This window comes from Cricetulus griseus, chromosome 4, assembly GCF_003668045.3.
Source record: "Cricetulus griseus strain 17A/GY chromosome 4, alternate assembly CriGri-PICRH-1.0, whole genome shotgun sequence".
Classification (NCBI taxonomy): Eukaryota; Metazoa; Chordata; class Mammalia; order Rodentia; family Cricetidae; genus Cricetulus; species Cricetulus griseus.
Window position 1 is genome coordinate 229730297 of NC_048597.1, and position 13655 is coordinate 229743951.

General features: G+C 42.2%; 1 protein-coding gene across 8 annotated transcripts in view; it reads left to right on the top strand.

Annotated features, from left to right (window-relative positions):
* Tcaim (T cell activation inhibitor, mitochondrial) overlaps positions 1 to 13655 on the top strand; it is a 30408-nt gene continuing 16753 nt past the window's right edge. For 2 of the 8 annotated variants that reach the window (XM_027415477.2, XM_027415481.2), the window contains exons 1-6: positions 91 to 475; positions 1379 to 1461; positions 3719 to 3788; positions 5325 to 5516; positions 9496 to 9652; positions 12520 to 12772. In XM_027415477.2, the coding sequence (XP_027271278.1) occupies positions 3726 to 3788; positions 5325 to 5516; positions 9496 to 9652; positions 12520 to 12772 (665 nt within the window). In that variant the 5' untranslated portion in view covers positions 91 to 475; positions 1379 to 1461; positions 3719 to 3725. The other 6 variants (XM_027415479.2, XM_035444079.1, XM_027415480.2 and 3 more) reach the window with 6 other exon arrangements.

Sequence of the window (13655 nt, forward strand, 5' to 3'; positions counted from 1 at the left end):
CTCTCCCTGCTCTCCCCGCCAATCATCTTCCTCCCTCAGACGGTCGGCGCTCGCGGCTCCCTTCAGGAACCCGCACGTAGCGGGGTGAGGACGCGACTGACGCGGCTTTGAAGCGGGCAGGGACCGGCAGAGCGAGGGACCCGGACAGGGAGGGACCGGGAGAGCGAGGCTCCCGACCGCCGAGGCCTGGCGGAGAGCCCCGGCCGGCGGCCGGCCGTGCGCGCGCAGGCGTTGTCGGAGGGAGGCCGGTCCGCTGTAGCCAATGAGCGTGGGTTCTGCGGCCTGCCTGCCTGCCTGCGGCTCAGGGTGACCCCGGCCTCCGCCGGGGACCCTGCCCGTGCCGCTCGCCGCTCGCCGCTCGGAGGCAGGGGCGAGGCCGGTCAGCAGCTCCCTGCTCAGCTCAGGCTGACCACAGACTCCACTCTCGCCCAGAGCCTCGAGCCGTGAGTGCCTCAGGCGGGGACCAGGCCTCCAGGTGGGTGGGAGCTGGGGGAGGCTGCTGGGGAGCCTGGAGGCTGGCGGGGCCCTGGGAGGAGGAGGAGGAGCTGCACCCCAAGTTGTGGGCCAAGTTGCAGGCCCACCATTTCACCCCTAGACCTGAAAATCAGACTGTGTCTAAGCAGACTCCCTGAGGGGAGGTGGAGATGCACCGCGCCTCTAAAGAGCTTGACGACCCTGCTAATTGAAGAAGTCTGCGCCATATGTGTGGGAATGTACTTTAAAGGTGTAGGGTAACGGTGAAAGGAAACTGGACCAGGCAGACTTTATCAGTATGGGACTACTGGAGGTTCCAAGTTTAATATAGAACTCATATAGGTATATATATGTATATATATATATATATATATTATATATATATATATATATATATATATATAGAAGGCGTCGGGCTGGAGAGATGGCTCAGAGGTTAAGAGCACTGACTGCTCTTCCAGAGGTCCTGAGTTCAATTCCCAGCAACCACACGGTGGCTCACAACCATCTATATTGAGATCTGGTGCCCTCTTCCGGCCTGCAGGCATACATGCAGGCAGAACATTGTATACATAATAAATAAAAAAATCTTTAAAAATTATAAAAAAAAAAAAGGAAGGCCTCAAAGGTTTGGTTGGCTGGCTGGCTGAAACAGTCATCGAAGATGGCCCTACTGAAAAGGAACTGGGGATGCCCAATATCCCTTTGTTTAGTGTTGATGATGGGATTTTTAAGCTCGGGGAAATTGGAATTGTGGAGTGGGTACGCTGTGAAAAACCTAGTCCTCCGTAATGGGAAGGCCCGAAAGACACCTACACTAACCCTGTAGGATTCGGACGGTTTGAGGGGCAACAGCACATTTGAAGAGCTTTGCCATAACTATTTTTCTTGTGCCTGACCTTAGAGTTGGAGACCGAAGCTCAACTGGATGAATTAAATTCACTGGGTTTAACTGGACAGTGGAGTAGCACCAAGACCTATATATAGGTGAGGCTGGGCCAGAAATGCCTGTATCCTTCTTGAAATGAATTGTTTTCCTGTGCCTCTGACCTTCAAGAAACAATTATGATTTAACTCTCCAGCAAGAGTTGTGAAAAGGAAGCTAAAGGACTTGTTATCCATGGATTTATCTAGTACTGTTTCTTGATTTTGATCTTCTTGGTACTTTTTACACCACTTTAAGTAGGAAGCCTAAAAGCAGTGGGGAAAAAATGTCTGGTACATGCTTTTATTCCCAGCGTTCCAGAGGCAGAAGTAGGTGAATCTCTATGAGTTGGATGCTAGCCTGGTCTATGCAGTGAGCTCCAGGCCAGCCAGGTCTACATAGTGAGAACCTGTCTACAAAAACAAAAACAGTCAGGCAGTGTGGTGCATGCCTTTAATCCCAGCATTCTGGAGGCAGAGGCAGGGAGGCAGAGGCAGGCAGATCTCTGTGAGTTCAAAGCCAGCCTGGTCTACAGAGCTAGTTCCAGGACAGCCAGGGCTATTAGACAGAGAAACCCTATCTCAAAAAGTCAAAGAAAGAAATGAAAGAAAAGAAAGAAAGAAGGGAAGAAAGAAGGAAGGAAGTAAAGAAAGAAAATGCATGGCTTTATCACTACTTGAGAGAACAAATTTCTTCTAGAACTTCACAAGATAGTTACAAAGGGTAGTTAGTAGTTAACATTCTACTAAAGAGCAAGTAATGTGAAGTTAACTTAGTTAAAATAAATTACTTTCTAACACAAATTATGCCAGGAGACCAAAGCTTAATCTTGAAGATCTCTGCTTGACAGTTATTTGTACTTGTCAAAAGTAATGGCCAGAGGAAGCAGGTGGATCCACATAGCAAGTTCCAGGCCACCCTGGGCTACGTAGAGAATCACAGACCTTGGGGAGGAAGGGGGAGGAAAGGAACAGAAGGTAACATCACTATGAAGCAGATTCAAACACTCGCTTCTACTGGTTTGTGATGAATCTGATCCTTCCACATAGTAGGCCGTTTCCTGGGGACAAGGCTTTTTAGGGTGTCCCCCCACTGATGGAGGTGTAGCCCCAGGGAGTCTCCCATGACTTTGCTGTTTTTGTTTTGTTTTGTTTTGTTTTTTTATGGCTATCTGCTTGAGTCTGTGCCCCGCTTTCTACCCCTTCTTCCTACACTGTAAGTTTAGTGAAAACAACAAATGTCTTCATGCTCTTTGAGTGCTCTACCCTGGACCTAACACAGTATTGAGTAAGCTGGTGAGCTAAGGCATCAGAATGCCGATTAGACAGGGAGTGAGTATCTTTAGTTGCTCAGTAGCATGCCTGATGTTTTCTCTGAATGGAAGGGGAATATTGACAGAAGTCATGAGAATTTGTCTGAAGACAGACCCCTGCAACTGCTGTAGCTAGGACACTAGTGTCGTTAGCCTGCGGCAGCACCCAGCCCATGTCTGAAATGGTGTGTCTTCAATTCACTGTGTAGCCGTCTGCAGCCGTGGAAGAGACTCCCCCTTGCGGCTTACTGCTCGTTCAGGCTGACTTCTTTCAAAGTTTTTACTCAGTTGAAGCTGAGATCTTGAGTAACACTGCAGAAAAAGAATTTCAGGATAAAACTATGAAGACAGGTTAGAGCTTATTTAAAGATTTTCATATATATTTAAGGGTGTTTTCATTAGATTTAAGAGAAAACTTCTCCCTGCAAAGGTAATAATAATAGGAAGCTCATATTATATGTCAGATATGAATGACTGCGGCCTGGGAAGATAGATTCATTTCTCCCGGAATAATATATTCCAGTGTAGAAACAGTTACATGGGCTTTTAGTCACAGAACAAAAGAAAGCCACAAATAGCTGGTGTCACTATCTGAGGAGGTTGTGGAATCTTCAGGAAGTGGGGCCTTTTGGAAGAACTACATCACCAGCAGCAGCCATGAGGTTTTTATAGTCTACCCCACACACACACATCCTTTTCTCTTTTGGATCCCTCCTGCCACCATGCCTTCCCTTGCCCAGTGCTATGCCGTACTTGCCAGTGGACTGTTACCACCTCCTGGAACTATGAGCCAAAATAACCTTTCTCCCTTATGTTACTTTTGTCACTGCATTTCATCACAGCAACAGAAAAATAACTAAAACACATCCTCACATATGTAGTTTATACATATTTTATTAGGTTACTACCTAAGCTTTTCACTTTGAGGATAGTAGCATAATGGTAATGTCTCAAATTTAATCTCATTTCACCTGTTCAGTTCTTCTGTTTGCTTGTTAATCTGTTAGACAATTGATGGGTGCTTGGAAGTTGGCGTGCATATTCAGAAATGTTTTGCCACCTGAAGCCTTTGAGGAGGTAAGCTCTGTGACCTACTCTGTATTTGTTTAGGGGAAGGTCTGTTTTGTATTGAAATAATTTCACCTTGTTTTTCAGCTCCCAGAACTGTCTCATAGTTGTAGACAGGAGCAACAACAACAAAAAAGAAAGAGAAAGTTCGTATGAACAGCCAGAATGTCTAAGGCTCTATTCGAAGCAGGAGATAACAGATTCTAACAGAATAGTTCTTTATGAAAGATTAAAAGGAGAAAGTAGATTAAACCACTGTAGCATAGCATTGTGTTCCCTAACCGTTGAGCACATAGCTTGATGTTTTAGAGTTAAAAGAGAATGACTATAATAAGAATACAAATTCCTCTTCCTGGTGCATAGTAAATATGCAGCAATTATATAAAAAAGTACAACTTGGATAGGTATGAGAGCTTAGAAATTGAGCTAAAGGGAGAAGAATAAGGAAGATCATTGGGGTGTGGCTGAAGGTTGTGTGGAAGGGATGGGTGAGACAGTCTCAGATAGACTAGGCTGGCCTTAAATTCATTGTGTAGTCATGGCTAAATCTTGAATTCCTGGTCCTTCCTCTCCCATTCCACTGGAATTACGACTTCTGCCACCACACTCATATCACTTCCTATAAGGAGTATTTGAGAGTGAGTTGGAAACTGATTAAGAAATAATTACTGAGGCTTCTAAATATAAGACTGGGAAATGGATCTTAATCATGTAGGAACTGTGAAAGCCATCGGAAGTGTTTGTATAAGGAATACAGTGGCATGCAGCATGCTTTGGGACAAGACAGACAAGTAGGCTAGCAAGCTGCTTCAGTGTCGGCAGTCTGGTAGCAGAGAAACTATCGATTCTAGAATCTCTGTCCTTAACAGTGTAAAGCATCTCCAAAGACTCAGCATACTTGATAGATTACAAAGGGTACCCAATGCTCAGAGACTTCTCCTTAGGATAGTTATAATGGAAAATGTAAACTGCACTGTGGAATTGCTTCCTAAGAATCTAAAGTTATTTCCTCTGAGTTCAAAAATGTGGAATTATTTTCATTGAGGAAAATAAAAAGTACTTTAAGAACATTCCAGACAGCTTAGGACACAATTTAAGAATGAGAATGTCAGGCGGATCTCTGTGAATTTGAGGCCAGCATGGTCTACAGAGCGAGTGCCAGGATAAGCTCCAAAGCTACACAGAGAAACCCTGTCTCGAAAAACAAAACAAAAAATAAACAAACAAAAAAAAAAAAAGAATGAGAATGTCAAGTTGTCTGAGTGGAATGTGTTTCCACTCTGGTAGCAAGGAAACTAAAGGACATCTTCCTCTCTGTACTGAGATCCTCAGGATATTCTCCACTACACAGGCATAAGTGCATTGCTGTAAATTAAGAGGGGGGGGGGAACAGAACTTCCAGGAGAACAATGTCATCTGCAGTGACGGGAAATTATCACTCCCTGCTGCTCATATTGCATTCGAGGAACTTAGAACCACTAATTAGAAACCAGGCAAACTGCAGAAAATCAGTTGCTGTGGACTTTCTCTGCTTGGTACCTTTAGGTTGGCTATCACCTGCATGGCAGTTTGTCCCAGAGAATAATCCCTGTGTCTGACAGGTTCTGCCTGAAGAAGATCCTCCCTCATTGGCTTCACTACTCTCGAGCTCTATCAGGAGCAGAAGCCATCAATGCCTTGAGGCCTTTCTACTTTGCAGTTCATCCGGATTTCTTTGGACAGCACCCCAGGGAAAGGGTAAACACTATTCTTTAACTTGATGTCTATATGTAGTATAGTGCATAAATAGTAGATTTACCTTTGACCCAATATAATGCAGTAAGTTCAGATTATTCAGTCATGGTAATGTTTGACATAGAAGCAATACTAACTTGAAAAATAATAAAGTTTCAAATTAATAAATTTAGTAAATATTTGTAATGTTAGAAATTGAAACCATTGTTTATTCAAAGCTGTCATTGTTTATATAAACAATAAAGTTGCCACATAAATTGAAGAGCACCCTAATCATGTTTTCTGTACTAGTTTTTGGAGTAAAATGGAAGGCTTGAAAGAAAAGTCTTTCTTCACAGAATCTTTCTTCTAAGGATACCCCAGGCTGGTTTTCAGGACCTGGAGATGTCCCTGCATGCTGTGTGCTCCTGGGCTTGTGCTGCCTGCTTTGTGCTCAGGGAGTACAGCTGACAAAAGTAACGTTAGGTAATGTTGCAGAGCTGAGAGTACTCACTGGTCCCTTTGTTTTCATTAACACTGGTCCCTGATTTAACTGGAATAGTAAACCCTGGGCACCAGGCTCAAGTGAACATCCTCCAGTGGTAGCACATTGCTGCACATCAGTCACTCCTGGGGACGAAGACCTGGCTGTGAATCTGCACTGTGGAGCAGCCAAGGCTTACCCTCTGCCTTGTGCACCTGTGCACTGCCAGCCGTCCTACTTTGGTAATCCTCACCTAACTATAACAGCCTTTCCAAGTTCTGTGAATCCCAGCAGGCCACTGGACCTGAGTGTGATCTTGGGGACTCTTACTCATCAGGGTGCAAATCTGATCATTTGTGTTTCCACTTACTCTTTCAGCTGGTGTGCTCTGAGCACTTACTCTTTGCCTAGACGTTGTGCTCACTGCTCTCTCAGCTTGGACTGTCCTTGTAGATGGATGTCCCAGTGTGGCCTAACCTCTTCCTCTCAGTGAGCCTCCCCCAGGCTTTCTTCCTTCCTTCCTTCCTTCCTTCCTTCCTTCCTTCCTTCCTTCCTTCCTTCCTTCCTTCCTTCCCTCCCTCCCTCCCGGTGTTCTCTCTTCTTACCTATCAGGGTTTTCTCTGTTCCTGTTTTCCTTCCCATGCACCCTATCCTATTTATGAGGGTATTGTTTATCTCCTGCCATCAGTGAAATGCAGGCTCCATGAAGGCCTCTAACTCAAATAACCATTTCCCATTCAGCTTAGGCTCTTCCTTGGCTCACCAAAAACTTGCCCCTCTGCTAAGGACAGACTCAAGTTCCAAGTGCTTCTAGCGGTCTACTCCAAGTACAGGATTTCACACTGTTACCCTCTGGTGTGATTCCTTTCCTCTTAATACTCTTAATTTTAAAGTATGAGATACTAATAGATTACAAAATTCACAGCTAGATATAAAATTCACTTAAAAATCTCAGTCTGGTCCCTGTTTCCTTTACCCTGTTCATATTCACTTCTTACAGATCTTTATTTTTATTGACTTCTGAGTTCCATTGTTTCTTGTGACAAAAATGAAAACACCAAAAGCAACTTTGAAGATTTCAGTTTTATTTGGGTAGACTTTGGTATTGGTTTTGGGACAGGGTGTCACTATGTGGCTCAGGCTACCCTCAAACTCAAGATATTCCTTCTACTTTAGCTTCCCAAATAAGGGGATTTTTGGTTTATGGCAGCAATATCTAGCCCATTTGCTTTGTTTTGTTTTTGTTTTTATGATAATTTTTTAAAGATTTATTTATCATGTATCCAGTGCACACCAAATCCTGTTACAGATGGTTGTGAATCACCATGTGGGTGCTGGGAATTGAACTCAGGACCACTGGAAGAACAGTCAGTGCTCTTAACCCCTGAGCCATGTCTCCAGACCTTTGTTTTTGTTTTTTGAGAGTGTCTCACTATGTAACTCAAGTTGACTTCAGACTTGCTATGAATCCCAGACTTGTCTGAAACCAACAATTGCCTTGCCTCAAACTCCCAAAGATTGGAATAAGATGTGAGGGAATCTCCCTGTGACATCTATCACACGGTAGATGATCTGGCAGGTTAGGCAGGTGTCTTCTTTTCCTCCGTTCCACTTTGTGCACATCCCTCCAAAAGCTTGGTGCTTGGTTTAGAAGGAAAACTTTCTCTAATCCAGGCGAACCATTCTGCAGTCAAGTGTACCTATCCTGGTAGCTGTGCTCCCCTACCAGAGCCTCCAAACAAGCTCTCAAGGTCCAACTGCTAGTGCAGCAAGATTTAATGTCACAGTGGCAGGATTGTACCCAACCTGCTTAGGGATTCTCCCGACCAAGCATGTCATATAATAAGTTCTAGAAACAAAATGCAAAATGATTTCTACTCTCAAAACATTCTGTTAAGGAAGAGAGATTTAAATAATCAAAAGCAGTTGTTATTGCCAGTTATGTACACCTTTAATCCCAGCAGGGCTTCATAGTGAGACCTTGTCTCAACGATAGATAGATAGATAGATAGATAGATAGATAGATAGATAGATAGATAGATAGATAGATAATCTGATAGATAGATAGACAGACAGACAGACAGACAGACAGGACATAAGGCCCAGCAGTTGTTGTTAATTCAGGCTTAAGAATGTGTAGCTCTACAACTTCAGGGCCATCCTAGGCTTAATAGAGAAACTTAAAAATAATAAGACCATCAAGACAGCTCAGCCAGGAAAGGCATTTACTGCCAAGGTGGTTAACCTGAGTTAAGTCCCTAGAATCCACATGGTAGAAGGCAATTGTTCCCTGACTTCCACACATACACTGTAACATGCACAAAACATGCGTGCACACTTGCACATACACACACACACACACACACACACACACACACACACACACAATTTTTTTAATATAATAAGAGAGGCAGTGATTGTTCATGCCATTCTGTTACCAACAGCATTTCTTCTTTCTTACATAACAATTGTCCTTGAAATCCCTCAATGCCTGTTGATCACCCTTCTCTTCTTTTGGGGAAGTACTCCAGTAATCAAGAAATTGACGACAGACCGTGGTGGTGCACACCGTTAATCCTGCAGAGGCAGGTGGTTCTCTGTGATTTCAAGGCCAGCCTGGTCTACAGAGCGAGTGCTAGGACAGGCGACAAAGCTACACAGAGAAACCAAAGGAAAAAAAAAAAAGTTGCCATTGTCATATACATCTAAGAGCACATTGTTGCCCTTTACTATAAAATAAGTTATATTTTCTCCAATTTGGTCATTTGTCTTAAAGCTTTGTTTACTACATGTATTTGGGGTTTTTCTAATTTTTTTAAAAATGTATCCCAATGGTTTATTGAGGTGATACTATTAAAAATAATAAATTCAATTATATATTCATTAATTTATTGCTGTGGGAGAGTAGTCATAGCTAAGCTGCTCTTACTCTTAAGTGATGAAGGAATCCAATCACCTTTTATCCTGATGCTTACATGATTATATGTTGTGTCTCACCTTCAGTGTTTATTCTTTTACCAAACACCTGTGAAATCCCAACATTCCTTTAAGTTGTATTTGGGGTGTGTATGTCTGTGTGTCTGTACGACTGTGTTGGGGTGAGGAAGTACAGTTGTCTATGGATGCCAGAAAAGGGTACTGGATCTCCTGGAGCTGTAGTTGCAGGCAGATGTGAGCTGCCATTTGGGGCTGGGACTGAAGCCGTATTCTCTGCAAGCCATCCTTCCAGCTCTCCACCTTTTTTTTTTCCTTTACATACAAGATTTCACTGTATAACCCTGGCTGGCCTGGAACTCACTATGTAGGCTTCTATATAGGTTGGCCTTGACCTCACAGAGACCTGACTGCATCTGCCTCCAAGTGCTGGGATTAAAGGTGTGAGCCACTATGCCATGTTCCCTCAATATTTTTTTAACAAAAAATTACTTAATATCTTTAATACATTTAAAGACTACAAATAATTTCTTCTTTCTTCATTCACATGTAAATGCCCATAATGTTTTTTTTTTTTTCTCTTAGGAAATCAATGAAAATTCTCTTAAGAGATTAAGTGTCTACTTAGAAAATCTCCAGAAACCAGGCTTTAAGTCTCTGAAACCAACTCAGCTTACATTTTACATAAGAGAAAAGACAGCCCAGCACTCCTCTGAAGGCCAGGAGCCTTCCAGTACTTCTGGTACGTTGTTTTATTTCTGTTGTGTCCCTTGCCAGCTTCATGTGAAATGTGTTCATTAATTCTGACAGTGCCAGAATACCTTTGGATTAAAGCCTTGATTGTTGATAAATATTATATAAATTGTTTTCCTAGAATTAGATTCCTAGCTGCATATGTTTAAACATTTTTTTTCCCTGAAGCCAAGTGTTAAGGTCCATGCCGTTAATCCCAGTATTTGGGAGGCAGAGACGGGTGGATATCTGAGTTTGAGGCCAGCCTGGTTTACATAGTGAGTTCTAGGCCAGCCATGATGGTGTACAGCCAAACTACGAAGTGAGACCCTGTATCAAAACAACAGAAACCCTGAAGTGTTCTTATTTATGGCCTTCCAAATTCAGTGTTGGTCTGAGTGTTAGGCATGTCTGTTACTTTCACACTGAAATCTACAGTGTTCCTTCTCTTATTGTCCCTGAGAGGGTAGAAATGTTTGACTGTTTGTCACTTAGTGACATCCACCCTACTTTCAAAGACCACAGAGACAGAGTAAGGTCATGAACTCAAGTCTCTCAACTTCTGCCTAATGCTGTTTCTACACAGTAGTGCTTGCTTTCACTGACTCCATCAGGATGCAGTAAGGTTGACAAGTAGGACCTCTGTGTGGGTGCATGCCTCTAACCCCAGTCCTTGTGATGCTGATCGGTGCAAGAAGACTGTGAGTTTGAAGCAAGATCTATGTTAAAAACAGACCAAAAACAATGTGAAGAGCTGAATGTGTCAGTGTGCCTGTGTCCCCAGCACACCACAGCCAAGGCAGTAGATTACTACCAGCTGGAAGCTAGCCTGGGCATTGAACATAGGAGAAAGTGAGACTCTTATAGCCCCCAAACTGCAAGGCTTGGGCCTTTCCAAGGATTGGGGGATTCTTGGTTATGTAGAAAGTTGGTTGAGTATCTCAAAATTATTTGGCAGAACATCTTATCAGGGTGGATGTCAGGGTATGGTCAGAGTATAAGACGTAGACCATGTCAAATTCCAGAAAATGGGTCAAGACACATCAAACCAAGTTTTACAGAAAACAGAAAGGAACTTATTTTGACCTGTGTAACAAGTTGGCTTTTCTCTCTAGCCTGTGTCTCCCTGCCAGCTGTATGTAATTCTTCCCCAGCTGCATCGACCTGATCTTATGGTCGAAGGAGTTCCCACAGAATTTAGAGCATTCCATGTACAAAGATATAAAGCTGTCTTCTTTGGTGTTAAATTGAGACTTTCTGGTATGTCTGTGTGATGGTTTGATCAGGAATGGCCTCCATTGGCTCATATTTGACTGTTTGGTCATTAGAGAGGCACTACTAGGAGGTGTGGCCTTTTCAGAGTAGGTGTGGGCTTGTTGCACAATCCATGTTACAAGAGTTGCCATAAGGGGAGGGCCTAGGTCCTGCCCCAAATGACATGACAGATTTTGATGGGAGGGAGAAGGAAATTAGATCGTTTCTAATTTAAATCAAATGTACAAAATCATTTCTATTTAAATAAAATGTATAAAATTGTTAAAAAAAAAAGTTGGCTTTTAGTCATCAAGTGACAAAAGGCTCAGTATGGATAATAGTCACTTGTCATGTGACTGCTGAGTATTTGAAAGGTTGCTCATGTGATCACGGAGCTGGATTTTAAGTTCTATTTAAATGTTTTTGTAGTAGTGGTGTTAGGGGGCGAGCTGGGTTGGTTTTGAAAAAAAGTTTCTTAGCCCAGGCTGGCCTCACATTCACTATGTAGACAAGGATAACCTTGAAGTCCCAATCCATCTGACTTCACCTCTCCCAGAAGTTGGAATTACAGACCTATACCACCGTGACCAACTTAGTTTAAGTATTTTGATTGTGAGTATCCAATTGTGCGTGGTTAGTACATATTTAATACATGTTGTTCGAAGACTGGGTACCAACTGTTAACAGTGGTTATATCTAGTATAGGTCTGAGATTATATGCACGTTAGTAGACTTTTACTCTGTGTGTGTGTGTGTGTGTGTGTGTGTGTGTGTAACTGTACCATGAGCATGTTTATAAAGTATTTATAGCCCAAAATCATAGCGCACCCCTTTGACCCCAGCACTCAGGAGGCAGAGGCAGGTGGATCTCTGTGAGTTGGAGGCCAGCCAAGGCTACATAGTGAGACCTTGTCTAAAATAATAATGATAATAGAATTTTAAAACCTAGGGCCTTGGGGCTGGAGAAATAGCTCAGCAGTTTAAGAGCACTGACTGACCTTCCGAAGTACCCTGGTTCAAATCCCAGTACCCACATGGCAGCTCACAGTTGTCTGTAATTTCAAGATCTGACACCCTCACATAGACATACATGCAGGCAAAACATTGATGCACATAAAATAATACAAATAAATTATTAAAAAAAAAAAACAGGGCCTCGTGTGTTCTAGGCAAGAACTCTGCCACTGAACTATATTTCCATCTCCCTTGTGTAATTTCCAAGCTACTTTTCAAAATTGGGATTGGGCCTGTAGAGATGGTTCAGTGGTTAGTGTCCCCATGTGTGCACCCTTCTCTCTGCTAGAAACTGAGTGATGGACATGGAAACACTGCCCTCTCTTTAGTGCCAAGATTCATGGGCAGCACTGAGAAACAGTCTCCAACCCCTTCTCAGCTGGGGTGAGTGTAGCACGGGTACCCAACTAGAAAGGAGTATGAACATGAACATGAAAATACTGCCATAGAGTTTGGAGGAGGAACTCGTTCTCCATTTGCTTTGGTGAATTTTTATGGGTAATAAAATGTTTTTAAAGATTTTAGTTTTATAATTGTTTCATGAAAAATGATTCTAAGGTAAAATAAGTAATCATCTGTATTAATTGTTTGGGGAATTATATTCTCTAGGGTTTCGAGCAGTCAGATTTACTTTGCACACCAGCGATCTGCTAAGCACAGTGTTATATATTCTCAACTCCTGCAGTTTGTCTGCTGAACACATCCAAAGCTTGAACACTAATGTGCACTCCCAGCCTCTCAAGGAAACCACAGGGATGCCTGGCAGACCCATCAAATGGCATAGGTCCTACTATTCCTTTACTGGGTTCAAAGACCCTGATGAAGACCTTGAACAGGTCTCAAGAGTGGAAACAACCCTCATGTAAGTAAAAGGTTTTATTTAAGCAGCCTCTGATAGTTTATGTTTAAATGTAGTTCTGATTTTACAGGAAAAGGAATTTTAGTAATATATTTGATATAGAAACCATGAGAAAAGATATTTTGTGTTTCTTAAAGTTGCAAAAACACTTCCATTATTTTGTTATTGTTTAATACCAGATACAGGCAAAAAATTTAAGTTTTTTGTTTTTTTAATAATTTATTTAACTTTATTTATGTGCATTGGTGTGAAGGTGTCAGATTCCCTGCAATTGGAGTTATAGACAGTTGTGAGCTGCCATGTGAGTGCTAAGAATTGAACCGAGTTTTCTGGAAGAACAGCCAGTGCTCTTAACCTCTGAGCCATCTCTCCAGCCCCAAGATTTAAGTTTTTTAAATCAATTCTTTACACATTGGACATTTCCAGTCTATTTAGAGGGTTCAAAGGTAATTAACTCTAATAATACATACTTACAGAAAAACACACCAGTTGTGGTGACATGTGACTGTAATCCAGCCTTTGGAATGCAGTCAGGAAGATAAAGAGATCAAGGTAGGCCAGTTTGGGATATATAATAAATCCCTGTCTCAAAATAAACAGGGGTTGGGGGGGAGATAGAGAGAAGGAGAAGATGTCTTTATAAAATATCATCTCGATGGATAATTGTAAAAGAATGTTTTTAAATTATAAAAGCTAGATATGAGTAGGGTGTGTAGTACTTTGCTTTAATCTCAGTATTTGGGAAACAGAGGTAGGAGGATTTCTGTGAGTTCAAGGCCAGTTTGGTCTACATGAATTCTCAGGCCAATATATGTATATATATTATCTGACATGTTTAGTTTAGTAAGCTGCCATTAATATTTTGATTGAGATAGATATTCATAAT